Source organism: Camarhynchus parvulus, chromosome 4, assembly GCF_901933205.1.
Source record: "Camarhynchus parvulus chromosome 4, STF_HiC, whole genome shotgun sequence".
Classification (NCBI taxonomy): domain Eukaryota; kingdom Metazoa; phylum Chordata; class Aves; order Passeriformes; family Thraupidae; genus Camarhynchus; species Camarhynchus parvulus.
Genome location: NC_044574.1, coordinates 49,759,495 through 49,787,121, shown reverse-complemented (window position 1 = coordinate 49,787,121; position 27,627 = coordinate 49,759,495). Strand labels below are relative to the sequence as shown.

General features: G+C 41.3%; 1 protein-coding gene across 1 annotated transcript; it reads left to right on the top strand.

Annotated features, from left to right (window-relative positions):
• The first annotated feature begins 295 nt into the window (after nucleotides 1-295).
• METAP1 (methionyl aminopeptidase 1) lies at nucleotides 296-27,274 on the top strand. The gene is made up of 11 exons (XM_030948051.1): nucleotides 296-446; nucleotides 10,278-10,329; nucleotides 12,376-12,488; nucleotides 13,858-13,918; nucleotides 15,097-15,188; nucleotides 15,911-15,994; nucleotides 17,467-17,605; nucleotides 20,192-20,323; nucleotides 22,723-22,866; nucleotides 24,976-25,041; nucleotides 25,210-27,274. Exons 1-11 carry the CDS (start codon nucleotides 327-329, stop codon nucleotides 25,368-25,370), a joined length of 1,164 nt encoding a protein of 387 aa, XP_030803911.1. The 5' UTR covers nucleotides 296-326; the 3' UTR covers nucleotides 25,371-27,274.
• The last annotated feature ends 353 nt before the right edge of the window (nucleotides 27,275-27,627 follow it).

Here is a 27,627-nt window from a genome sequence, read left to right as displayed (position 1 = left end):
TAACTCCTCATCCCCACCGAAAAGAGCCTGGCACCATCCTCTTGATACCCGCCTTTGAGGCATTTATGCGATCCCCTCTCACTCCTCTGTTCTCTGGGCTAAACAGGCTAAACACCCTCCTTACTGTGAGCGTGGCGAGGCGCTGGCACACGTCGCCCAGGGAAGCCGTGGATGGCCCATCGCTGGGAGCGTTCAAGGCCAGCTTCCATGTGGCTTTGAGTCTCCGGAGCCTCCTCCCTCTCCCCTCCCTCCGTCCCGCTCTCCCCGCCCGCCCCAGCCGGCGGCAGCTCCGGGCTGCGGCTCCTCCCCCGTGGCCGCCCGGCAGCATGGCGGCGGCGGTGGAGACCCGCAGAGTCTGCGAGACCGCCGGCTGCAGCAGCGAGGCCAAGCTGCAGTGCCCCACCTGCCTCAAGCTGGGCATCCAGGGCTCCTACTTCTGCTCGCAGGTGAGCTCCCCCGCGGCCCAGTCCCTCGCTCGGCGCTCCGGGCGTGCGGCGGAGGCACGATCCAGCTCCCCGCGCCGGCTCCCGGCCGCCCGGGCCCGGTCCGGCGTGCCCGGCTCTGCCTCTCTGCCCGCCCGCCCCCGGCCAGCCTGGGCCAGCAGCGCCCGGCCGGGGACCCCGCAGGAAGTTCCCCCTCGGTTGCTCGGTTGTTGGAACCGGGGGAGCCGGGCTGGCGGCCCCCCCGGGGAGGGAGCCCCGTTTCTCCTCGTGGCCGCCGGCGGTGCGGGACCTCGGCGGCACCGAAGCGCAGCCGGAGCGCTCGTGAGAGGGTGCACGGATGTTCTCTGCCTGAAGGGGTGGGTGGTTCGTGTGCCCCCCTTAAAAATAAAGGCTTAGTGGGACAAAGTGAGGACGTGCTCATCAATTTCCAGCGGCTGCGTTTCCCTGCCGGCGTCAGCTCTGGAGTTGCTCGGCTTTGATAGACACCAGGAGACTTGTTGCTCTGAAAACAGATTTTCTTTAAGTTATGAGTTTCTGTGAAAACTATTTGATACTCTTCCTTTTTTGTGTTATTCCCTTTTCATTCCTAACTTTTTTTTCCCCCCGCCGTGTCCTTTGGTGTTCTGCTCTGAGGGTGCCGAACAGGAAGGTTCAGGTTAGGCCACATGTCATAGAGCAATCAGCTCCCCCGTAGACATGTGAGAATTGAACGTGTTCTATGGGCCACAGTGGTAACAGAGTGTGGTCCTTCTATAGAAAGAAGGTGTCTGATGACTGTTTGAGTGCGTTTTTTGTTTGTGGGGTTTGTTTTGGTTTTGTTTGTTTTTTTAATTAACTTTCAAATGTGCACTGAAATACATAGCCTAATCCTTTGAACTTTTTGTACGTGTAATTCTGTCAAAATCAGTGAGGATGTATGTGTTTAGTGCAGAAGTTAACACTGGCTTTCCTTATCACAATTATAACTCAGAGTAAAGTCACTGAACTTTTGTGGATAAACATAAGAAAATAATTCAGTCACATCAGCTAGATTAATTTATTAATTGGGAAGAATTTTTTTCCGAGTCAGGGTGTAAGCTGATAGTCATGGTTTGCATAGGACTAGGGGAAAATTTCCCACGTGCTTGTGACACACCCACTGCACAGCTTCTGGTACTTTCCCCTGAGGTCTCTGTGCCCTATGCTGGGAGTCAGTGCCAAATTAGAGCGACTGCAGCTCAGAATTGTTCTGGCAATTCTGCTTCTCTAGTTCCCACGTGGTGCTTGTGGTTAACTTCTAGGATTTGCTCTAGGTTTTACTGTGTTTGGACATGTCTGATATAAAACTCATCATAAATGCATCATCAGTGTATACAAATATTGGTTGGTGATGACAAAACCATTTGTTAAGAGAACGAACAGGCCAGTGTGAAGAGTTCCAGTTACATCTTCACTCCCCTCCTTCCCATCTCTAACTCATCTAATTCCATATGGGATGCAGAGATTCTTGTTTTCTATATACTGAGTTTAATTATTTGGAAATATCTGCTGCTGTTGTTAGGAAAAAGGAGAATTACTGGAAATACTTCTTGGCTTGTTAAAATAGGCTTCTGGGTAACTGACTACATGCTCGTAAGGCTGTCCTGCCTAGAAAATGAAGTACTGAACTGGGAATCCCAGTCATCTCATTTCTGGGCAACCTGGGGTGTGTTGTGCCTTGCTGTGCCCATCCGCAATGTGGATAAGCACACTGAAGGTGCTTTGGAGGTTTTGGGGCGAGGTGTTACAGAGAAGGACATTAGTGACAGCCTGTTTTAAAAATGTGCAAGAAACATCATGCACAGAGAGAAGAGTGCCCATGTTCATCCTGTGGCAAGGACCCGTAGCTGCCCTGTGTTGGCTCAGCATGGAGCTGTCCTGAGGCCCCAGCTGTCCTTGTCACCTGGTGTGTGCCATGGAGGAGACTCGCTGCTGTCCTGCCCCGGTGTCTGGCAGGCACAGTCAGGTGGGTGGGTGAGGTGCTGCTGACAACCTGGCTGCCTCTTCAAATAAGCACATGGCAGGTGAACTTCCAGCTTATTTTCTCTGAACTTCCAGCAAGTTTCAGCTGACAGCAATGGACTGGTTAGCATCAGTGAACTTTTCTGGAGATCTCTCTTTGGTGGTTTTCTTTCCCTTCTGGTCTTACATGCATAAATAACTCCTAGATAAGCTAGTGAGTGGACCTAGGATGTTATTCCACCTCACAGCACAGCCTGTGTGGTAGCTGGCTTGGTGCTGCTCTCTACCTCTGAGGATGCACCTTCTACCCTTTGCCTTAGGCTGTCCCTGATTCCTTGGTGAGCCACTTCTGAGGTCTTCAGAGTTTTCTTTTAAATGGAGGAAAAGCAGTTGCATTAATTGTTTGGGGTTTTTTTGCTGGTTTAGCACTGCAGGGTCATGAAACACTTCAGGAGTGTGCTGCTGAAGAGCAGGCTTGCCCACTGTGGCCCAGTTTAGCCCAGCCATAAAGTCAGTCTGTCCTTATGGAATGCACTGGTGGTAGCCAGGTGTGTGGGCGCTTCTTTTGGGCTGAGGGTGGATTGGGAGCCACAAGCTATCTGGCATCTCCTTGGCAGGTAAAAGCATCTGTATGGGCATGGACACCTGGTAATTAATCTGCTTGGAAGCCAACAATGACTTTTTCATACTGCCAAAACTCCAATCAGGGCTAAAACCAAATTTGTAGGAATTTATTTTCCCTAGTACTAAGATTAAAGAACAGAGAATTGTGAACTGCTGTAGGAGGGTAACCATGTGTTGCCATGTGTTTGGATTATAAGTCACTAACATATAATTTGCTAAGATAAAATTGATGCAGGACTGAAAGGTATAGGAGGTATAGTAAGTATAGGGCTGAGGATCCCAGTAGTATGGAGATTGATTAAAAATTATTTTTCATGACTGCACATAGAGAATTGAAGTGAACCTTCCAAGTAGATTGTGTCAAGACAATGATTTCGTTGGTGGATTTATCATTGTATTTCTCCTTTCCTAGAGAAAGGGTGTTACTCTGGTCACTTATTTTTTTTCTCCTTCTCTGCATCGAAACGTATGCCTCAACAACATGCCCTGAAAATGCTTAGGCTGGAGTAATTTTACATTCTCTGGGATTTCTTTGAGCCAACACTCTTTCCTCTCTGGCTGTTGGGCACCTTGGAAGCTGGGTGCTAAATAATAGTTGTGCTTGTGGATCATGGATGGAAAGGGGGCCATGTGGCCAGGTTCTGGCCTTGCAGGGAGGTTTTGAACTGGTCATGGAGACAAGGTAAAAATGACTTTTAGCAGCAGAGAAGCTCTTGAGGTGGTATGTTGAACCCTGGCTTGTTTTTTTCCCTTTCACTTCAAGCTGTAACAAGAGGAACTGTTCTGTTGAGGGATTCTGTCTGCTGTTAACCCTTAGTAATATTTTAGGCTAGTAAATCAAGTACTGTCTCTACCAGCTGCCTTTTTTCACTGTCTAGTTTTCCTTTTATTTAGAGACTTACTGCAGTGTTGTGTGTGTTTATCATCTTAGGGTGAGATACAGTAATTCAGTCTATCTTCTGAATGTGGAAATCACACAGATGTCCAGCATCACATCTCAGGTGTAGAGTGTCTGTTGCTAAGATGAATTTGTTATTGTGAAATCTGCCTTACAGATACAGTCACTTGCGTGTACATTGTGTGTGGTATACATAAAGAGTTTGTGTTTAAGTAGACAATTTGCATTTCTTTTATGTCTTCTACAAGTGGATGAAGGATGAAGAAGGAGAGAGTAGTGACTGTTCTTGAGAACTCCAGTTACCATTTTTATATGAGCCTTCTGATTGTGAATGGATCACTTATGAGTGATTTTGTGTTGCTTTTGTGAAAAACTTTATCTTTCATACTACTTACATAAGTGTCTTGCACAAAACAGAATAGGTTTACTGTGGTGTGGACTAGATGCTGGTACAGGGCCATTTCTCCATCCAAATTCAGAAATACCTACTTGTAGACACATTCTGGGAACATTCTCTTACTCTGAAGTCAGCGGCCTTTGCCATTTTTGTTTCTCTGAGAGCTGGTGGCCATGGGTTGTATCCTAATAGTAGTCATGACTTACTCAAGGTGAAGTGCTGCCCCTTCCTGTTTTGTGTGCCCCTGTGTTGTCAGCCTCAGGTGTATGAAGTCTGGTTATGGAGTCAGAAGTGAGGACTGGGGTTATCTGGTAACTCTGCCGCGTGTGTTTTAGGTGTTTGAAGGGGTAGCATTTCTCTGAACTGTACAGTCAGGGCCAGTGTCTCTCTTGCACTAGTGGGTGCCTCCCAATATCTTGTGATACCTCTTGATATCTTAGGTGGGGTATGACTTGTTCAGGAAAGAAATGCTGTTTTGTTCTCTCAGTGAGTTTATATACAATTTGCTGCTTTTTGGAAGGCACGTTTTCAGTGACACTCAGCCCTCGGCCCTTGACAGCTTTGGATGCGCAAGGTGACAGTAATTTGTGAAAAACTGTGGACCCAAAGGGAAGATTGTTGTCCCATCTGCTGCTTTGCTCTTTCCTTTCATTGCCAGTGTGCTGGGGATGGGGAGCAGGGAGCAATAGACCTGGATGAAACAATTTTTTGTCCTCTCTCACATCAGACCATAGGACATCAGTGCAGTGTTTCATCCTTGGTTCAGTGTTCTTTGTGCCTGAAATAGGCTGAAACCAGCTGCTTGGATTCAGCTGCAGCACACAGGAGTTTCCTCAGGCATAAATGGCACTCAGCTGATACCATCTTGTAGCAAATCAGATTTCCTTCATCAGGAAGCTGACATTCTCAATTGCCTATAAATCACCATGAATACCTGTGTCTGAGGTAAGCACCTGATTGTTGGTGAGATATGAAAGCTGAGCCCTTGTGACTTTCTGAAAGTAAAACTTCAGACTCCTGTAGGCAGGCTTGCTGAGCTAGTGTTCCATGCACTGACAGGATAGTCCAGTTGGAATTCCTCTGATCCCTTGTTTCTTCACTACACTCAAAAACCAGTTGTATATTTTTGTAAATCTGAAGAGCTGCAAAATGCAGTCCCTTCCTCAAAGGGTCATGAGAGACCCAGGAGTCTCGGTAAGATGGGGTCTTAGATGAAGAGGAAAGTCAGACAACCCTGCTGACACCCAGGTTCTGCATGTAGGTGCTTCTCTTGGATTTGAAAACACATATTCTGAAAACACATATCCAACTCTTCTGAAAAACTGACTATTCATGTGTGCTGCCTAGACTACTTTGGGAATTTTGTACAGAGTTTTTCAGGCTGGAGGCTGTCTCTGTGGGCTTGTACTGCCCTAGAAGGATTTCAGCATGCTGAAAAGAATCAACTGTTTCATTTAACATCAAATGTATTAACACCTCAACATACTTGTACTTAAGGGTAAAATATGAATTAATCTGTATTGTATTTAATATGTATATATAATTGATAGCCTGGTATTAAACCAGATGCTGTACTTCTGAGGGGTTTTTTTTGTCTTCTGTTTTGCATACCTTTAAGGTATTTGGTTAAAGATGAGTTCTCATTATGCAAAATGACATGGTCTCAGGTTAAGCCCCAGACAGTTTTACATTCTAAAGGACATTTGTAAATTCTGTTAAAAAGATTGCTCAGAATATTTTTGGCTACAGTGTGCTGCTTGGCCCTTGTAGTTTGTCCATTGCCAGTCTGTCTTCACAGTCTTGATTCTGACTATCATGTTTTTTTATTTTCTGTAAAGTAGTTATTTTTTGAAATTCATTGTAGTGGATCTAAATGATGTCCATAGAGGATGGAGGGGGTAATTCTGTGGAAGTTGGACACAAGTTGGAGTGCTGACAGAGGGGTTGCCAGAGCTAACTTGAAATGAGCCTTTCCCATGCAAAGGCAGATCAGGAACGCTGTCTGTCAGCATGTCTTGGGTTCTGTGCTGTGGTGGACTTGGCTATCATAGAGTGGCCTGGCTTGGAAGGGACCTTAAAGACCATGTAGTTCCAATCCTCTGCCATGGGCAGGGACACTTTCCACTAGACCAAGTTGTTCAGAGCCCCATCCATCCTGGCTGTGAACACATCCAGGGATGGGGCATCCATGTCTCTGGATAGCTTATTTAAATCTAGTTTGTTATATCTGTGCTATACAGAGGTTTGTAGTGTAGTAATCTAATCTTGATTGAGCATCCTTTTTTCCTCTGGAATTTGCAGTTGGCTGTACATTTCCACCTCTTAATCAGATTGTGTGCATACATGAACTGAACAAATAAAAAGCTTTCTGTTATTATTGTAAAAATGACAATAAACATAGAAGAATTTGTTCCTTCAATGGTTGATTAAAAAAAAACACTTGAGGTATTTGGTAGTGATCAGTGTGTTCATAGTGAAAATGCACCATGCTATAAAACAAATGCTGCTGTGTCACATGATTCTCTTGATATTGGGCGAGTCCTTAAGGTAGAAATCATTTTCAGAAATAGCACATCTTCCACAAGGGGATCCAGCAGGAATCTTTTCAAATGGTAATGCTGGTTGTGCCTTTGGTTACCTTTTGATATATTCTGTTGAACACTGGGTTGAACTTGTCTCCAAACACAAAACAAGTGGGATTGGCTTAAGAATGTCTTGAAGCCAGAAATGTTGTTGAAGGTTTCAGTATGTCGGCTGCCTCTGTCTAGAAGACACATTTAAATTTTTCTTTCTGATAGAATAGTTGTACCCAGGATTGCCCTAAACGAGTCAAGGATTACCACTCTGCTTTTTTTTTTGTCATTCATTTGACCTCTCTTCTTGTACAGTCCTCTTCAGTGTTTCCATGTCTGTCTTGATTGAGGGGTAAAAGTCACATGCAATAAAAAAGAAAAATGCTTTAGGTGAGAAGGGTGGGGATATTAATATCAGGCATGCTAATGGATTATGTAGTGCTTGAAATGAAACCTAGGAGGTCTTCCAAGGAACTTGAAGCCAAATTCATATTATTCTTATGTACTTTCCCACTGAAGCTAATGTTTTAAAATATAACTATGCAGTGTTACATGTTCCTTTTTTCACTCTATCTGGAAAAAAAATCTTTATTTTCTTCATTTTAATATTGTGGATATTTTTTAATATTTATTGATTTTGTTTATGTAGTCATTGAAAATTTCCTATCCTGACATGGATGGGAGCACAGAAAAATTGTTAAGAGACAGGAATGGCAACAGCCAGATTGAAGTAGATGTGTCAGGAGAAGGCTCAGTGAAAAGCATGATTTTCTCCAGAAAATACTCCAAAAAGTGGCCCAGATGGAGAGAAAGAGTAGGTTTCTTCCACAGCTTGTTGGGAAGTCTGCAGTATAGAGGGTGAGGGTGTTTGCAATGTGCAGTGGTACTTTGGGAGTGCTTTGTTGCCAGAGCTATGATTCTCCATCCTGTGAGATAACAGCTACCATATTTTTGTGTGGAGCTGCCAAGGCAGAGCTCTGCAGTCATGTGCAGTGTGGTGCTTGTGCAGTGGGTTGTTGAATATAAATAATTTGTATGTACCCAGTCAGTCCAGTGCTCGCAGGAAGCGTATGACTGATCCTACACGAAATAGATGGGCTGTAGGTGGATGTGCAGCATGTCCTTTGAGTGCCTTCCAGCAGTGTCAGACCAAGGCAGAGAGATTGATGGGTTGTACAGTGCACTTGTAGCAGCCCCTGCTCACCAAAATGCTTCAGATGCACTGTGCATGCCTGTTGCAATTGGTGGATGTGCACATGATGCAGATGTCTGGTTGTAGTGAACATGGTTGCAGCTTTGGAGCTGTGCCCCAGGAGTTCTGGCAGAGCTACTGCTCCTCTGGAGATAGAGGGCAAGTAAAATCCGGGAAAGATGTTTGGGAGAATTTAGGCATATGGCAGCCTTATGCAGAATCATCTTAGATTGTCCACAGCTGCAGGAAATGAAAAGCCAAAATGGAGCCTCTCACGTTATGCTACTGTCCCTGGTGCTGTGTTTGCCTGTTTTTTTCTGGTTATGGGCCAGCAGAGGGGAAAGGCTGTTGGTGTAGGACAAAGCCAGGGCATTGGAGAACATCCCCCAGAATTTCATGGGAAAGCAGAGAATGAGCTACAATCAGTAATTGCCACAGCTGATATATGTCTTCCTTCCCCAAATACTCCTTTATATTCAAAAAAGTGGATTCTAGGCTTGCAAACTTGGTAGCTGCTCTAAGTCCTTAGCTGCTTAGTCCTTCCTTTATGCTTCAGAACAAAGACCTCGTGTTTGAAAGGGGATTAAAACCTTACTGGTTCTTCCAGTGTCCTTGAAATAGCGTTTTTAGATTTTTTTTTTTTTAATTTTTCTTTTCCCTAAAGCAGGCCTCAGTTAAAACCTGTTCCTTTTCTCCCAGCTGCCCAGCAGAGAACAGTGCAGTGCAAAGGTCTGTGTTGCAGTGGGTTATATAAGCGTGACAGTAAACTTGGGCTGCTGTTGGAAGTGAAGTTCTCTCCGGTCATCGGAAGTGTTGCTTTCAGAGCTCCTGGCAGTGCAGTCCCTCCTGGTGTGTGGGGCAGCACAGCACAAGGAGCAGCTGGTTCTGGTCATGAGGGGGACAGCACACACACAGCAGCGTCTCTTTGAACGTAGGTGTGCTTGTGCACCACTGTACTGTGTGTTTGTGGGTGCACTTTGGTACCTGCTGGTTGCAAGACTAATGAGGGAGGAGGGAGAGGGTGGCTCAACAGGAGCAGACTGCTCAAAGAGCTCAAGAGCAGCCCTGAAGCAAGGGTAGGATGTTACAAGCTGGGCTCAGTTTGCAGATGTGTTGTCTTGGACTGGTTGAGAGTTGTATACTCTAGGTTGAATCAGTTGTTGGCTCTGGGTGGTAGTTTTACAGTGATGATTCAGCATTAGTATTGTTTCTCCTTAAAAAGAAAACCAGTTTGCTTCCTGCCTCTTTCTTCAGAAATTCAGCTGTAATTGTCAATGATTGGAATTAGCAGTTTCTTAATGGATGTTTTGAGTGCACATAGGCATTGATTTAGAATTTCTGCTACAAACCCAAGTAATTTGCTAATTAATACCTTAAAGGATCACCTTTAATGCTGCCTTCTGCAGTTTTTCTACTTAAGTCTCTTTTCTTTCATGTCTTTTCTTCATCTTAGTCCTTCTTTATTCTCCAGCTGCTAGTCATTTCCATCTGCTCCTTTGCTGATTCTTTGTTCCTTGCATTAACTGCTCTATTTGTGCTTAGGAAGAAGAGAAAAGGCCAAACTCCTGCACAGTCACTCTTTTCTTGATTTCCATTTCAACTTTCTCAATTTTTTTTTTCAGTTTCCTATTTTCACTCAGTAGCCCTCATTTCCGCCCTTTAGTCTACTTCATTAGTTCCCCTGTGGTTGTGCTAATTGGCCTCTGTTGCTTTCCTGTGCTGGAGCAAGAGGCAGAAGGGATGCAATTAGCACAAGGAGATGGCTTCTTGTAGGAGTCAAGGGAGGACCTTGCTGCTCACTGCAGCGCTGTAAGATCAGGTACGGAGATAGACTTTGCTTCAGCCAACCTGCGGCCACCACAGTGTTTAAATAATAATAAATAGTCAATCTATAGGATTATGTCAGTGTATTTCACTGCCATGGGTGTTGTCTGTTTGGCTGTGCTTTTTCTGCCTATTCTGATTCATAAACTTTTGAATGTGATATTTTCTGTTGCTCAGACTAGCAGTTACCAGGAGCATTTACTGCATATTGCTGCAAGGGTTAATAAAACAGTCTTCCAATTTTCTTTTAAAACACATTTGCTTCTCTATTTTGTCAGCTTGGCACGTCTGTCCATGTAAATAGTGCTTAAAACATGTATTTATACATTTTTGTTTGCAATTCTAGGAATGCTTTAAGGGAAGCTGGGCCACTCACAAGTTATTACACAAGAAAGCAAGTAAGTACATTACTTTTTAAAATGCATTTTCATATTTCTTTGAATTGGTTTTGTCCTGTGCAGTGAGCTGTAGGTGGCCTTGCTTGAGTTGGGGATTGGACCAGATGACCTCCAGATGTCCCTTCCAACCTCAACTGCTCGGTGCTTCTCTGCCTAGTAATGGTATTGGGGTTTTTCCCAAGATACCTGGCACTGGGTGATGCATATCTGAAATTTTGTCCACTTCTCAACAATCTAAAGCACTGTGTGAAATTTCAGAGGCAGAGGTTCACACAAGTGTTTGTTTCTGTTCACTTTTCTGTTTGCATGAATTATTGCTTGAGCTACATTGCCAGGTATATGAACACAGAAAGAGGGGTGCTGAAATAAAGGGCAAGGAGAATAATAAATCACTATTGTAAGGCAGTGTTCCTTCACAGCATTTTGATGTCTAATGCAGTCAAAGGCAGTACAGTGGGAAAGGTTCTTGCAAAGTCTTTGTGATTAGACACTTGCTAGAGCACAAGTGAGTCAGAGTGCAGCTGTTCTGTACATTTTTGGGAAAAAAGGGAGGATGCTTGTGTGCATGGTGCAGCCCCTCATAGAGGATGTATCTAGCTAGGATTTTGCTGAGTTCAGTTCGAAGTCATAAGAGTGTCTGTGTGCCCCAGTGACAGCTGGTAGCTCTGCCACAGAAATACCAGGAGACTGGTAGATTCTACTTTATCTGAGTAGTGAAAATAACGCATAAGTTTAAAACCAAAGAGAGGGCAGACCTCAGTTCTGCCCCCTTGCCTCCTCCCTGCCATCACCCTGCCTATCTTCATTAAGCCCTGATGAAAAGGGAGGTAGAATTAAAAAGTGATATGGCAGAAACTCATATCCTCAAATAATTTACCTCCTTTCCTAAAACCCAATAAAGCTTCTTTTTCCATGGTAAACGTTGAATGGTAAATAGACTAGTACAGATAATAACAAATGTTTTCCTTCTTTCTGCCTTCCCAGTGTAGGGATCCAATAGTTCACACTTGCATTCTGCATCCTATTAATTTTTGTGAATATGAACAGCTTTGGACTTTTAAATTGTTATTTCTCAGTTTCATCTGAACTGAATGTCATCTGAGCAGATGCCTTAGATGTCAGCCACAGAGGCTCTGAGGAATTGACATTAGGGCTTGCAATGGCAGACCTTTTGCTACCTGTTCATCCTTCTGATATAAAAAGAGAAAACAAGCAAGTTATCCAGTTATGAGTTAAAGATTAATGTTACCATGCTCTTCCTTAACCCTTGCCTTCTCTTTCTGAGCAAGTACTTCTCCTTTGGTATTGCTCAGGATCTGCTTGTTTCAGTCCTTTATTTAAACACTTTCAGTTTGCCCTCGTAGGAGTGTGTTATTTGTGAATGAGGTCAGTCATTGGACCAGATCAGACATGAATTTCACAAGGTTTGGAGAGCTGGGAAGCTCCAGCAGTTTGGGACTATCTCCTAAGGTGTGAGCACTGTTCGTGCTGAACTGTAGGAGTGGCAGGACCTGCACTCTCTCCATCAGCTCTGGAGGGGTAGCAGCCTCCAGGTGTTGAGCCTGACAGTAGGATGGCCTCCCTTCCGTCTTTGGGTGGTCTCCTTCCCACCTCAGGTCATTTTGGTCGCTGGGTGCTAAGGGAGATCACAAGGAAGGAATGTTCCCCTGCAGTGCAAGGGTGTTAATTGAAGGGACACTGAGTGCCTCTGTAGAAACAGGCTGTTTTCCCAGGAATGAAACAAGCACTGTGTTAGAAAACTACAAATGAAGAACAACTTAATTACGGTACTTCCTTTGTGCATTCAGTCCTGACATTCCCCAGTTTGCTGTTGAATAGGGTAGGAAGAATGTGAATTTGGAATGGACAACACAAAATGATACCTGCTACTTACGCTTGCATATATCAGTATCTGAAATTCCTGAAAGAGTCAGGTCTAGACTTCAGCACTTCTAAGTCACTTTCTAGACCCCACAGTGCTCATTCTTAGTAGGACAGGTTTTGCTGCTGCAACTTTTTTTCCCCCTTTTTTTTTTGTCTTTTCAGAAGATGAAAAAGCTAAGCGTGAAGTTTCCTCCTGGAGTCTGGAAGGTGATGTCAACACAAATCCCTGGTCTGGTTATCGATACACTGGGAAACTCAGGCCACACTACCCACTGGTAAGCAAGGGGTGCCACTCTACTGCAGTGCTGCTATGTTCTGAGCAACTCATGGACCACTCCTGACCTGATGACCTCCCACATTTTTGCTGAGAGAGGAGAGCTTCTTGATCTGAACCCGATGGCAGGGACATGCGTGGCTGTTCTTATTGTGGTTCATTTTGGTTTAACTTGTTCTATCTCTTGCTATATTTATAATTAAGGGAGCGCTTGTGAGCATCAGTAACAGGCTTAAAGTCATACCTTTTGGATGTACACTGTGCCATTTATTCTGCAAAAAAGCTACTGCTAGTTCAGATGATATCTCACAGCTGTTTGTTGTCCTCACCTGTTATGGAGCAGTCTGTTTCTAAAAAGTTCAGGTGAATTAATTTAGAATTTGAATAAATGGTTTTATAATATATTATGTAAGTGGTTTAAAATAACCTGGTGATTGAACTGGTGAGCAGCTGAAAGAACAGAGGTTACAGTAATCTCCTGCATTGGAATGGTGAAGAACAGCAGAGGTCAGTAGGATCTTTGGTTGTGAAAGGTGGGTTTGGAAGATGATGACATATAACTGTGTATATATATATATATAGATATATATATATATGTATATTACACACAGAGGGACATACAGATGTAACTGTATTTTTAAATTGGTACAAGTTTGTACATGGAGTAAGCTGAAGCTTTTTTTTACAGCAATAATGGCATTTTCTTTACATTTGTCTTTTCTAATTGGCCTGTGCTAGAAAAGCTGCCCCAGTGGCATTCTCTCTGTAAGTCTTCTCCATGTTACAGGCTCATTAGAGAAAAGATTAGCTGAACCTGAGCCCATGTGTGTTAGTGTTGCTGGAGAAAAAGGTGCTTGGGACATTTCACTGGCTAAGTCATTTAGTTGTGGTATCTCTGAACATTGGTTTTTTGTCTTGTGGCTGCTCTGAGACTGATGCAAATGAAATTAGAGGTTTTGACTAGGATGATGATTAAAAGTAGCAATTTTGCTAAAGAGAAGAGGGGATGTATTTGGAACCAGTGCACTTGCAGTCTGGAAAGCAGCAGGAAAAAATGCTACAATACAGCATAATACATTATAAAACCAGTTTGATTCACTTGACAATAAAAATTTGATTTTTACAAAGCTGCACAGTTGGTTATTAAAAGTTGTATAATATGACAGCATTAGGGGGTAACAACAGAATGTCTGGGATTGAAACTTGGAACTTTTGGAGTGTTTACATACTTTGCAACTTTTTGTAAATGGACTTAGCCATATTTCACATGATATATTTCATATTGTATTTAATTTTGCTGTATGACTCTGTTTTTGTGACTGTAATAAGTGTTGTTGCACCCTAACCAGCTTTGCCTGTGATTTATTTAGACACCCACAAGACCTGTGCCAAGTTATATTCAGAGACCGGATTATGCTGATCACCCACTAGGTAACCGGAAACAAATCACAATTATGAGTGTTATGTTTGCTCTCTATTTTCCTTTCCATTGAAAAAGCCTTTAATGCATGAAGGAGATACTGGAAAAGGGAACCTCTTTTGTCTGTTCTCACCTTACTACTTCTCCACAGTAACTTATGGATTTTTAAAAAACCATGTTTGCAAGTATTTTTTGGAAGTCCAAAGTTTGTAATTGGTTGTCTTTCCAAGGTGTACAGGAAATTGAGAGCTAGTTAATTTGGTTTGGGTTTTTTTTTATCTCAAACATACAAATCCTAGTTCTGTTGATAATTTTATAACAAGCAGCAATCAGTTGACTGTCACAGATGAATTCTGCTAAACCATTCTCTGTGGCATCAGTGTATGTGTTGAAAATGTATTATAAAACCAAGAAAACCTTGCAGTATGCAACCCCCAAAAGAAAACTGGGGTATGAGTTCCGGCTGGTTTTGGACAGAGAGGGAATGCATTCAAAATTAATTACTTATTGGATTGTTTTGGTATTTTCCTCTTTTTATACCAGTACTGGGGCTTTGCATTCCCCAAAAGGCTGCTATAAAGTCTGTTAGCATTATTTTTTAATCTTAGTATATTCCATAGTTATTTTAAAGAGTGTAAATATTAAAACAACACCAAATGCTGGATTTTATGGGGTTGCTCATCTATAAAGCTGAGATTGCACAGAATTTGGTAAGAAGAATATACATGTTTTTGTCAGCTGATTATTGCAGTAGTATAACCAGATATATTCCCATGCTCATGTAACCCTTTATGACTGTGTTAGAATGTAATTTTCACTAATTATTTTCTAAGAGCAGCTGAAAAATGCTTTTCTATGAATAAAACAACTCCCTTGTCAACCTGGTATTTAAGGTTGTGTTTTGACTAACTGGACATGATGGTTTTATGCAGTAAGTGAATGGGCTTCCTGAGCACATGGGGCATTATGGTACTGTGGAAGGCTTATGAATTCCAACTAATCTGAATAATGATGATAATACTATGGCTTGGTGGGTTTCTTTCTTTAGGCTGTGGTGAGAAGATCTGTACTTCTATTGCCCTTAGTAAGCTAAGGAAGTTCCTGGATTGGATATGTGTAGCAATCATCGCTCTATATAACATGGGTCTTTGTCTTTCTTTTTTTAATCCTCTCCCTTTTTTCTTTTCAGGAATGTCTGAATCAGAACAAGCTTTGAAAGGAACCTCTCAAATAAAAATACTGTCCTCTGAGGATATAGAAGGGATGCGAGTAGTGTGTAGGGTAAGGGGGTTTTGATTTTTCTTGCAAGGTGCCTTTACAGTCTTTAAAAATCTGTAATAATTTTACCCCCTTTTCACAGCACATTTGAGAGTACAAATGTTCAAACCACTTTAGAGTGCTGAAAAATAGTTTGGGAAGCTTGATATCTTCTGGCTTTTTTCCTTCTTGTGACCCCAGCTCCCAGTAAAGTATTTTGCAAGCAGAAGGATGACTTTTATCTGTTTCCTGCATTTGTTATTAGTAGTAAGGCAATCTGTGCCTGACACGTTTTTGTTAAGAATATGTTTTATAGTGCATAAATGAGAACTTTTTCCTCTCTTGAAGTCAGTACTAAGTAAAAACTAAAGAGCAGAACAAAGCCCCATCCTTAAAAATTTTTGAAAAAAAGCTGTTCAATTGTAATCACTTCCTTGTGCATAAAGTCAAACTTTGAAATGCATTTAGGTAGTCTGATTTAAGATTATGGCATTCAAGGAAAATGTGGTCCAAGCCTTAACTGGGGTATTTTCAGCTCTCACAGAGGTGGCTGAGTACATGACCTGGAGGCATCTCAAAGTCTTTCTAGAGCCCAGCTCCACACAGCTTTCCTGGTGATCTCAGTGTAGCTGTCAAAAACGGGTTACAAATCTTGTAGAGAGTAGTCCTGGCCTGTTTTGAATGAACTTAAATTGAGCCAATAGATCAATTTAAAATCTATTTTAATTTTTTTGTTTCATTTGCAGCTTGCTAGAGAAGTATTGGATGTTGCTGCCATGATGGTGAAACCAGGAGTAACTACTGAAGAAATTGATCATGCTGTCCATTTAGTAAGATAAGTTTATTATTCTTCTGGTGTTTATAAGTGTTTTCTTCTATCTCTTTATTTTTAAATTATTATTGTGTGGTTTTCTTTGTTGCATGAATTCCATTTCTTTATTTCAAACTGTTTCCCACTTTGAAGCTGGTGGGTAGTGCAGATGGCGGAAATGAGCTACAGTGCAATGGTAGGTTCAAAGTGATTTAGGAACTCCTGGGCGCTCTCTCTGTATCAGTTGCTTCCATATTTCTGGCTTCAGATTTCTTCTAAGTTTCTTCGCTTGTTTTCTCAGTTAACATCATGTTTTCTTTCTTCTAAACACTTTTGCTCCGCAGATACCATTATATAAAGAACAACATTTGTAGGCCATGGACTTCTTGTACTCTGTGGTTGGCCAAGACATACAGAGGAGAAAGTTAAATTATTTATGATTGGGAATCAGAACTGAGATGCCTCAGAGAGAACTGAAACAAGATGTTTGATGCAGTCTGACAAAATAAAGCCACAGTCCAGTGAAGTGTTTAAAAAACATGTTCAAGAATGCTTCCTGCCTTAACTTTCCATAGATATTTGAACTTTGCTTTGCTGTCTTCTCTGTGAATCTTTTAATCTGTGCATTATGAGAAAGGAAACAGTTTTGGTATAGTTAAGTTTGTTAGAGAGCTTCCTTTTTATCTGCATCTGCAGGTGTTGAGCTAAGATTGCTTTCATTAGGCTGGAGACTTTTGTTGAACTGCATTAAACATTTCAAAGCTGTTAAACACAAACTACTGCATTAAACATCAAACTGCTTGCTTAGGCACAATGTCTAATATGAACAACTAGTAGTTAACATGGAGTTACCCCTCCTCAACAGTTTATGGAAACTTTGGCAGGTTGTTGATAGTGACTGATATCCCTAATTGGTATTTTGCAGTTTTAAAAACAGTATTTTTTTAAAAATTAAAAAAAAGGTAACACAACATTTTTTTCTCAGTACTTTGCTCACAAAGTATGTGCATGTACGTATGTGTAAGTATATATGAAATGTGTCAGTTTTGCAAAAATACAGAAAAGTTATTACAGTGAAAGGGAAGCAGCTTAAGGTTTTAAAACTGGGGGGGAAATAGTGCTAAATATTATTTTGTTTAGCTTGTGTGTCTTGCAGAAATCTCAGACTGAGTGCTTAAAAGCAGTGATTGAAAATGACTTTTTAAAAGTGTGTCAATATTGCCATGCATTGTTTCAGACATGAATATCTCAGCATTTGCTGTCAAAGATGAAAATGAGTAGAAACAAAATGAAAGTAGCTTTAATTTCTTCGTGGGAAGAAATGCAAGGTATAACAAAAACATTGCCAAGAAATGCTTGAAGAATCTTATTTTCTGGAGTCACTGCTTTTCAGCCTATCATTCTTACTGTAAAGCTGATGCACATATGTTTTTATAGTGTTTTTTTCTTTGTACAAAACTTACTAGTGTAAATTGTATTTTCTCTATTTAGGCTTGTATTGCAAGGAATTGTTATCCTTCCCCTTTGAATTATTATAACTTCCCCAAGTCATGTTGTACGTCAGTGAATGAAGTGATCTGTCATGGAATTCCTGACAGGAGGCCATTGCAGGAGGGAGATATCGTTAATGGTAAGTTCTGTGAAAATTAGCCTTCAACATTTTTATCTTGTGTGCACTTAAACCATGCAATAAAGTGAAGTTTCAGAAGCAGGCAACATCATTAGAATAGCTTCTTAAGAGAGGCTTTTGTTCTCATTTACTAGTTAGGTTGTTCTCATTTACCTCTGCTCTTTACATACTTTAATTAATGAATTTATTAAATAAAATAATTTCAGAACTTCAGTCCACTTTATGAGCTTTATAGTTCTTCTACCCTCATCTGTGCATTAATATAGTGCCTGAGTATTCTACTTGTAGGCTAGATTCCACTTGTTCCAGGCTGTGTATATATAGTGAATAGAATGTATATTGAATTATTCAAGTGGATTAGTTCCATGTGAATTCTTGATTAGATGGCTCTAGATTGTTACAATTTTGCTGTGCTCATGATGATTATGATGACTGTAAAGGGTCCTAATGTGCAGGCATTGTATAGGTCCATGTTATCTTTTTTTGAGCATTTCACAGCTTAACAATACCAGCTGCTTTTTGTTCTTGGTACTCAAGGTGCTTAGGCCTTCTTGGGTGGTGAGAGATACTTTTATAAATTATTTGACCATGTCTTGTTTTGACCTTCATTTCTTCTTGGTTTGGCAGTAAAAATTAATGACACTTTTTTTGTACAAACATTTTCACCTTTGTTTATTGCATTGGTTTGCTTTTCTCTTACCTTTAAATAAATACACAGAGTGTGCTAAGGTTTGACCTGCCTCTAGAAGCAGGTTGTAATCTTTTTAGATTATCAGATATTTAATACATATTGGCTTGCAATAATAGCTACTAAGTCTACATCTCAGTGCTGTGGGTACCAGCCTTTTCAGAACAAATCTCATTATTGCTGCCCCTGTCTAGGTAAGGTGTGGTCTGGTTGAAAGCTCTGAGATTGTAGGGTACATGTAACAATGTATGCCAAAGTTCCTTTATCTTTAATTTCAAAGATAATGCCTTTGCACAGCTCTTTATCATTGCCAGCTATTCTGGCATTGCTGGAGTCCAGCCTAAGAAGCCCAGCTCATAGAATCATGGTTTAGGTTGAAGGGGACCTTAAAGATCATTTGGCTTCAACCCTTGTGCTGTTGGCAGGGTCACTTCCAGTATAAACGAGGTTGCTCAAAGCCCCATCCATCCTGGCCTTGAACATTTCCAGGGATGGGGCATCCACAATTTTCTCTGGGCAGCCTGTTCCTGCCTCACTACTCTCACTGTAAAGAATTTTCCTTGAATATCTGATCTAAGCCTGCTCTCAGTTGGAATTCATTCCTCCTTGTCTTGTCCCTACATGGTCTTGTAAACTTACTCTCCGTCTTTCTCCTTAGCTCCCTTCAGGTGCTGGGAAGCCACAGTTAAGTCACCCCAAAGCCTTTTCTTTTCCAGGCTGAACAATCTGAATTCTCTCAACTTTTTCTAATTGAAGAGGTACTCCAGCCTTCTAGTCAACATGGTTGGCTTCATCTACACAGTGCCTTACCTCGCTGCTATTTGCATGCCAAGGCTGTACCTCAACCCTAGAGAGTACCTGCTGTAAGAGGTTCTAGTCATACCTCTGTCCACACTCCTGCACTTGATTGAGTTTGGAGCCTTCTGCTTTGTTATCATGAGAAAGAACTGGGCTTCTTTTCTGTAAAGTATTGTCTGAAAAGCCTCTTGAAAAGGAGGACTAAAACACAGTTTACAAGGAGGGATAGAAAAGGTACCTTGGAGGGAATGTACCCAATGAACAACTGAAAGGAAGTATCCATCTTTTTCTTTGTTTAAAACTTTTTAGCCTGGAAGCCACGTCAAAGTCCAAAATAGGTACATGGAACATGTCATTCAGAACATGTCATCCAGAAGGTACTGGCAAATGGTCTAGTTGTTGACACCAAAGTGTGTTTTCCCACATCTTCTTATCAAGATTATATTGGTCTCAGCAGCTCATGTACGATATTCCTAAAGTATTTTTGATCACTACAGCTCCCTTCTTGACTGGTTACATGTGAGAGGATTTGGGTGTGGGTTTCTTCATGAATAGCAGAGCAATAGCTCTTCCAGTGGGTTTGGTGATCTAGCAGCTATTAGACCTACCAGCTGACCGACAAAGAAACAGAAGTTCCCGTTCTGCCATAGCAAGACAACTTGATATGCAAAACAATGATTTACATACCTTTTAAAATTTAATTTCCCCCTATAAGTGCTGGAATTAATTCTGAGAAAGTACAATAACCAGGTAAATCCCCATAGAGCAAAGAGCTTCTCTTTCCCATTTTTATATTTAAAAAACCAATGCTAGCTTGCTGTGTCTGTGTTGCATTGTTGGGGGATTTTTTTCCTCCCCCTCCTCCTTTTGTTTCATTAAATCAAACTTCACCAGTGCAACAATAACTTACAAATTATTATATAGAATCTACAGGATAAGCGTGAAAGAACTGATTCTGCTGGAAGAGTTTTCTTAGGGAATTCCTGTGAGGTAATCACTTCACAGTTGGAGTGCCCCATTTGAACAGGTTTGTTGTTTCAGCGGTGGGAGGCAGGAGGTGAGGAGCAGGCGCTAACTGCCCGTGTGTGCTGTGTTGGCAGTGGATATCACCGTCTATCGCAATGGCTACCACGGGGATCTCAACGAGACCTTCTATGTCGGAGAGGTGGATGAAGGTGCCAGGAGGCTTGTCCAGACCACCTATGAGTGCCTCATGCAAGCCATCGATGCAGGTGAGACGTGCCTGCAGCAGGAAGCTTTCGGTTCTCAGAAGTGCTTTCTCATATTGCCTCTGCTCAGGGTGACTCCTGGTGAGCACACAGGAGTCCTGGTGTGTTCTCAGCAGCTGATGATGGGTGCTGTGTAATGCAGTCATGCTTCCGTGAGTGGTGGCTGCAACTTCTTTTTAAATGTGGGCTGATGAGGAAAATGTTTTTGATACTGAGCTGATATGCTGATGATACATGGAAACAGCCTTTTTTTGACCATTGATGAGTAAGAATCCTTGATCTGAGTAACTTAGAGAATGCAACAAGCAAATTATGTTTTGGAAAACTCTACTTTTATAATTTGTATGGTGTTGCACAGTGAACTGCTGAGGTAAAACATGTGAATACCTAATCATATCTCTTTAGACCTGCCAAACCCGATAGTTATTTCATAAAGCTAGTTACAAGCTCTTGATTTTGTGTGGGAGTGTGCCAGAGAAGACAGATCCGTATCTTCCAGTACCTACAGAACTTTAATTATCTTGCTTAGTTAATCTTGATGCAGTTGCATCAAGATACACAATGAGATAGAAAGGTAGCTGCATGTTTAACTTCAGAAAACAAAAGACGAATTTCTCAAGTCCCTGGAAGTACTTGTACCATCTGTATCTTTTATACCCTGCAGCTTCTTAAAATCCCCATTATAATTTAATCACTTATTGGCCTCTAAAGATTGAGGTTTAGGGTGCTATCTATAGTAAGGCTTTAAACTTGCATTTAATGAAAAGTAAATGTAAAAAAAAGACATTAAAATGAACTCAATTTGAGTTAATAATTTGGAGATAGCTAGTCCAGCTGAAAAGACAAAAATCCATAGGATTGATGCATTGTGTATCTGTTGTGTGATCAAGAAAATACTGCCAGGTTGAGCTGTGAAGAATTGAGATTACCTGTTTATGTGGGATTACTGTTCTGAAATGACCACTTTGTTTTTCAGAGCTAAACCAGACAGACCAATGTGTATCTTTGGTCCTATACTTTTTAATAGCAAATGTTACATGTGTTGTCTCTTATCCTTTGTATCCTGGCTTTGATGTAGAAACTGTGACAGAAATTTCCCTATGTTCGTTACAATGAGATTAAAATCTCACTGTAAGTCTTTTTTAACCAATTTTTTAGATGCTGTAATGTGTTTTAAAAGGTTTTAGACATTGCATTGAGTAGTACTGGCAACAAGTATCTCAGCTGTTAAAACGGGGTCACCTCTCCCATCTTTAAATCATCTTAACATCTTGGTGTTGGACCAGCAGAGCTCTAGCTGGGGGAGCTGTATGGGAGAGAAGCAGAGGGCTCCTTGCTCCATTGAAATGAGTTGCACGTGCTGTCAGGTCCATACTTCACTGCTATTTAGCACATAGACAACAGATTAATCTCTTCCCCACCATGTCTTTTTTTAATTTTTGGAGAAGCATGTATATTCCAATAATACAAGTTTCTTGTTATTTTCTGTAAATTCAGCTTAGGGGTTTCAGTTGAGGTCGCTTACATTAGCAGAGAGTTGAACTAAATGGTTGCTTCACATAAAGCTTTAGTTTTATGTGAACTCTGCTTAAGATGGCTCCACACAACCACACTTCTGGCTCCTGAAGGAGCAACATATATTGAGGGAGTTGGGAATAGTCTTGGGAAAGCTTGATATTTTGTTTTAAGGGGCTCAAGGTTGTTTTTGGGATGAATGTCCATTAGCTGAATGATGTAACATTGTTGCTTTTATGGTGTTATTACTCCCTTGTTCAAGTACTCAAAGTGAATTTCTCACACCATTTTTATGTGTTTCAAACTCTCTAACTTGTAAGGCTTCCTAAAGGGATTGTCAAAAAAGTTAAACCTGAATATGAACATTCTTATTTGCTGTAGCGTTGTCACTGAGAATCTTGTCTAAGAGTAGAGATACCCATTTTCCCTTTATTCATTTTTCTAAATACCAGTCCTTTGTGTGCATTTTCCACATAGTAGAGGGATAAGTGTATATTAAAATATGGTTCCTATATTCATTGCAAAAAGCACTGCATCTCAGGATGTGAGAGCTCACCAAGTACTTTGTAAGTCCTTTATTTTTAATTTCAAACTTTGACATCCTTTTAATGTGAGCAGTTGCATCCGTGAAAGGAATAAAGTAGTATTCTTGTGAAAAAGGCATTTTCTTCTGTCTCTCTCTCTTTTTTTTTTATATGAGATAGTTTCTTCCCTCTCTCAAGTTATTGCACTCACATAGATACCCAGTGGATTAAGTGATCATAGGAAGTTGCACACTGGAACAGATGGACACACAAGCTGTGAGTGCTACAGAGATGGTGTTTAATGGTTAGCTGTGTTGAAGGAAAGCTCTCTCAATTCCCTTCTGTATCTGTTTAATTTTGCAGTAAAGCCTGGTGTTCGGTACAGAGAACTGGGGAACATAATTCAGAAACATGCTCAAGCAAATGGATTTTCAGTGGTTCGGAGCTACTGTGGGCACGGAATCCATAAACTTTTCCATACAGCTCCTAACGTGCCCCATTATGCCAGTGAGTATTCATTCCCTTTGTGCTGTCCTGTAGGCAAGTGATTTGCAGTGAATGCACCCAATTTACTTGAGCCATCAAGTTGGCATTTTGGCACTTGAGAAATAATTTTTGTTTTTTAACTCTGGACCATAGCATGCTTTATGAACCTGTGCTTGCGTTATCTGCCTGCACTAATGGTTAGTCTTAGCTCTCATCAGTACTGGGTAAGTGCTCAAAGTTTTTGCCTGAATTCCCAGCTGAATTCCCTTAGACATTCTTGTCTGTCATGAACTGCCAAATGTTTCTCTCTTTAGAAGTTCTACACCAAACCTTACTGCCATTTACAGATGCAAATAAAAAGCTCTTTGAATAGTGTAGATAGGTGTTGTGCCTGAATATGGATCCTGTTTCTTTTCTTCATTTGAATGTTGTCATTTGGTATTTCTGGAAACTTCATCCTAGTGTGTGGCAGAGGAGGAATGAACATTCCCTCAGTAGTGGTAGTTTTTGGAAATGTCCATGGCACCATAACAATTTTTCCAGCAAGACTAAGAAACAACATCCACAGAAGCAAAGGACAGAAAGTTAAGTGCCAGTGGACAACTAAGGGCAGAGTAAAAATCATGAGGGAGTGATCAGCAGTTCACACTCACTTCAGCTGTAAAGCTGCTCTGATAATAGGACACTTATTTCCTCAGACCTGAAGGTGCTTCCATCTTCCCATCTCCTAATGAGCTTTAACATGTGTTATGGTTATAGAATATAGTCCAGCAATTCCTGACTTTCCATGTCATCATTTCCCCCAGTTATTTTTTCTGACAACAGAGAAAATCTGTTAATTGCAGGGTAAAGGACTATCAATTCCTGGTATGTACTTTTTGTTGTATAAAATGAAGAAAATATGGATTCTTTGGAGGTGGAGAGCTTTTTATACCAATTAAAATCCAATCCAATACAAAGGAAATTTCTATCTTTTCTGGCTATTTGGAACTTTCAACTTTTTTTTTTCATTGGGCAAATATGTCTATTCCCAGAAAGAAAGATTCTGGTATTTTTAAATACAGTCACAGTAAAAGTGAAAATATCTGAGGGCCTTAAAGCCTCTTGGAGAAAAAAGAATGCTGCTGCTTATTTCTAGCCTACTATGAAAGGAGTTTGAAAAGCAAAAAGATAATTTTCTAAGAAAAATATTCTGTTGCTGTTGTGGCAGCTTGATGTCTGAGATTTTTAAAGCCTCCAGGTGATTTAGGCAGTGTAATAAATTAACACAATTAAGGTTAGGTAGGGGGATGTAAAATGAATGCAAATTGTCTACAGCAGCAAAGTAGCTTGGAGCTAACGGTTCCTGTGCAGTTCTGGAGTTTGTTCCAGCTCTCAGGCTCAGTTACATCTGAGCTGCGCTGTCCTTCCAAGTGAAACAGGACAGAGGAAATGGGCTGAAGCCTTTCTCCAGTCAAACTGCACTCCTGGAGTGATGCTGTCCCTCAGTTCATGTGCCTCCACATAAGCATTTTTGTTGCATTTAATATCAAAAAGTTCCTGTTTTATTGTCCTGGATGCCTCAAAATGCTCTGCTGTTATATGTTAGCTAATAAACACGGCATTATCACTCTGACACTGCTATGACCCCATTATCCAGGTAGTGAGGAGGCAGTGTGTCTTTCATTAATGGAATCATGGGATTACTTAACCACTGTCACATTTTGACAATTTATTGGAGCTAATGGCTCAGTGCAAACAAGTAAGGAGATTCCAAACTTCTCTGAATATCTTAAGTGCTTCCTACTTCTGTTTTTTAATTATGATTTTCCATTATAGAAGTGTGCAGAAATTCCTGTATTATATTTTTTCAGTGTTTAATAGAACTAGAGTTGAAATTCCAGTTGTTAGAGAGAAAGACAGCAATTAATTTTAAGCTGCTTGAGTAAGTATTACAGTGTTGGTGGATGGGGAGAAGGAAAGAGCAAAGGGAAATCTTTGTGTATACATAAAAATGGAGAAGTGAACAGATCATCTCAGAAGGGCTTTTCGGACTTTACTGTGTTTCTGTTGTATTCTGTTAGGACAAGGATTTGTTCATTTACTAGGATGGTATTCTTTCTTCTAACTTGAGTGTTTATTTTATTGCAGAAAACAAGGCAGTTGGAGTGATGAAGCCAGGCCATGTATTTACAATTGAACCAATGATCTGTGAAGGTGAGCAGCTTAGCAGTAGAGTAAAATGGTTACTCTGGTTTGCTCCTAAGTAGTGATGGAACAGGGTGATGGTTATATCCTGTAGAGCTGACAGATTTTTCATTTCTCTTTGGGGGACTGATGGCTGTTATTTAAAAGCTGGCAGGAAGTGATGCTGTCTGTTTCCAGGTGGCTGGCAGGACGAGACCTGGCCTGACGGTTGGACCGCGGTGACGAGGGACGGGAAGCGCTCGGCACAGTTTGAGCACACGCTGCTGGTCACAGACACGGGCTGCGAGATCCTGACCCGCCGCCTGGACAGCACTCGCCCCCACTTCATGACCCAGTGATAGCCCACACTGAGCAGGTGCATCAGAACCAGAAATATATATCTATTTTTTGCCCCTGTACTATGCATTTTTTTAAGAGTACAGAATAGAAAGATGTCACCATTTACTTTGTTTTCGGTGATTGTAGATAAGAGGAATATCTCGAAGAACCTGACCCAATATCTGCAAAAGCAGAGAAGAATTTAAAGAATTTCCTGCTTTCCTCCTACCTACAACACTCACGCTGTACTTTACCTTTTTTCTTCAATTATCTCTTTAGCACCTTCCTTCCAATTAGACCCACAACTGCTTCTGTTGCTGCCATGATATTAACTAGAAAAGCGTGGGTAAGCTTTCCCACTGGGACTTGATATTTTGGGATCCAGGTTTTTTTCACCATTTCAGTGTGCCCTGTCACTCTTGGTTTGTGAGAGGCACCTGAGATTTTAAGCATTTCTTATTCCAAAGACTTGCTCTTACTTCTGCAGATACTATTTTGGGCCTTGTTTGTTTATCAGTTGAGCAGGGGGCAGAAGGGAGAAAGACACGCACGTACAAGAACGGGCTACCTTTAATTCTGCCCCCATCTCTGCTGGTGGTGATTGCCACTGTGGGTGGCACACTGTGTTAATGGCAGGACTTGTTTCTCTTGCTGGAGATTTGATAGGATGGGAAGTTAACAAAGTCTGTCTTATATGCAGCTGCCTGGAATAAGCTGCTTTTTTGGCAAAGCAGTACTTGCAGGCAGCCTCCTGCACCAAAAGTTTGGTGAAGCTGATGTATCAGACTTGCCTAGGTAAAGGAATGCAACAAGAACCAAAAAGATCCCATGATTCATGGGATCCCTATGTCTGTGGGGCATCTTTAAAAAGTACATCCACAGTAGCTGTGGGGGATTGGATTTGCAAGACTTACAGTGAAGTATCTCAAAACAAGTCTGAGTGTGTGAAAATGAAACATGTTCAACACTATATTCATTTTCTTTTGGTAATTTTTAAACGGGTCATTTTCTTCTCCCTTGGTTGAGTGAGTTTGAGGCTTTTGGGAAGTCTTAGGGGGGCAGCTATGAAAACTGATCTTTTTTTCCTCAGACAGGGTATAGAGTGGGCAACATTGGTATAAATACCCCTTTATATTTTGTTAGTGGGTCATGGTGAGCTGAAAATGGTTATGTTAAGAAGTGTGGATTGATTAAGCCTCTCTTTTCTCTACCCTTTCTTTTTCCATGCCCATTTCCCTTCCATCATCTTTAGTGTCTCTGCTGAGGGAATTATTTTTTTCTTCTGAATTGTAATGAAAAATTTTTCAGACCCCATTGTAGACTTCGTCTTACACCACTGTAACACAAGAAACACTTAAGCCAACACAGACATTAAAAATCATACAATCATGGGCATAAAATACACTTCTTACAAAATGTCTGGTGAATTTGTTGCCACAGATCCAAGAACATGAAGTGCTGCATACCCTTGGCTCCCCTTGGCACTGCAGAATTTAGGTGGGGGAAAGGGGTTAGTGCTTCACAGAACTGGACTCGTCTACTTCCAAATTTGCCAGAAAGCGTCTTCTCTGCCCTGAGTGCCTCAGACCTCTGTTGCTGTATCACTGCAATGTTTTCATTACTTTATTCTTGTTTTAATTATGCAGTAAAGCGACCTGAAATGATGCACAGAGAGCGCGTGTGCGTGCGTGTGTGCATGTGTGTGAAGATTTTTAACAAAATAGACTGTAGTACCTGAGTGGGATTACCTGTGCTGAATGAGCTGTGTTGAGGAGATGCCTGTCCTGGAGGTTTGCCCACCATATCCTTCACTTGAATGGTTACAATGGTCTTGCCTTTTCTGTGTATGTGTGTATGATGCAAGGGGTGGGGGGGCTTCATTTTTGGTCTATAAAATAAAAGTTGCAGCTGCTTTTAACAGAAATAAGGGGTTTTTTGGTTTTGTAATCCAAACCCAGACATAGAATTTTCCATTACATCCACGTTTGGTTGCAGTAGTGCAAGCCCCACTGGTAGATGCATGCACCCAGTTAGAACTCACCCTTAAACTCACACACGTGCCACTTGTATACCTCTTTGTTGTTGCACTGATACAACCAAATCTAGCAGATTTTTAATGCAGGTAATCTATGACACTATGCATTTCTGCCTATAAATTGAAATCACAGCATGGTAACTGCTTGTAGTAAGTTCATACTAGTGCAGTATTTTTAAAAGAGTGAGAAGCTTAGTTAGCATCTCCACCAGATCTTGCAACATAAGAGGGCACATCAGCCT

What these genes read in the sequence shown, in the direction of transcription:
- METAP1 (XM_030948051.1), top strand. Translation starts at nt 327, where the DNA reads ATGGCGGCGGCGGTGGAGACCCGCAGAGTCTGCGAGACCGCCGGCTGC. An exon ending in GGATGCGAGTAGTGTGTAGG is followed by an intron (nt 15,189 to 15,910) that starts GTAAGGGGGTTT and finishes TTTCATTTGCAG; the next exon opens with CTTGCTAGAGAAGTATTGGA. An exon ending in TAACGTGCCCCATTATGCCA is followed by an intron (nt 22,867 to 24,975) that starts GTGAGTATTCAT and finishes ATTTTATTGCAG; the next exon opens with AAAACAAGGCAGTTGGAGTG.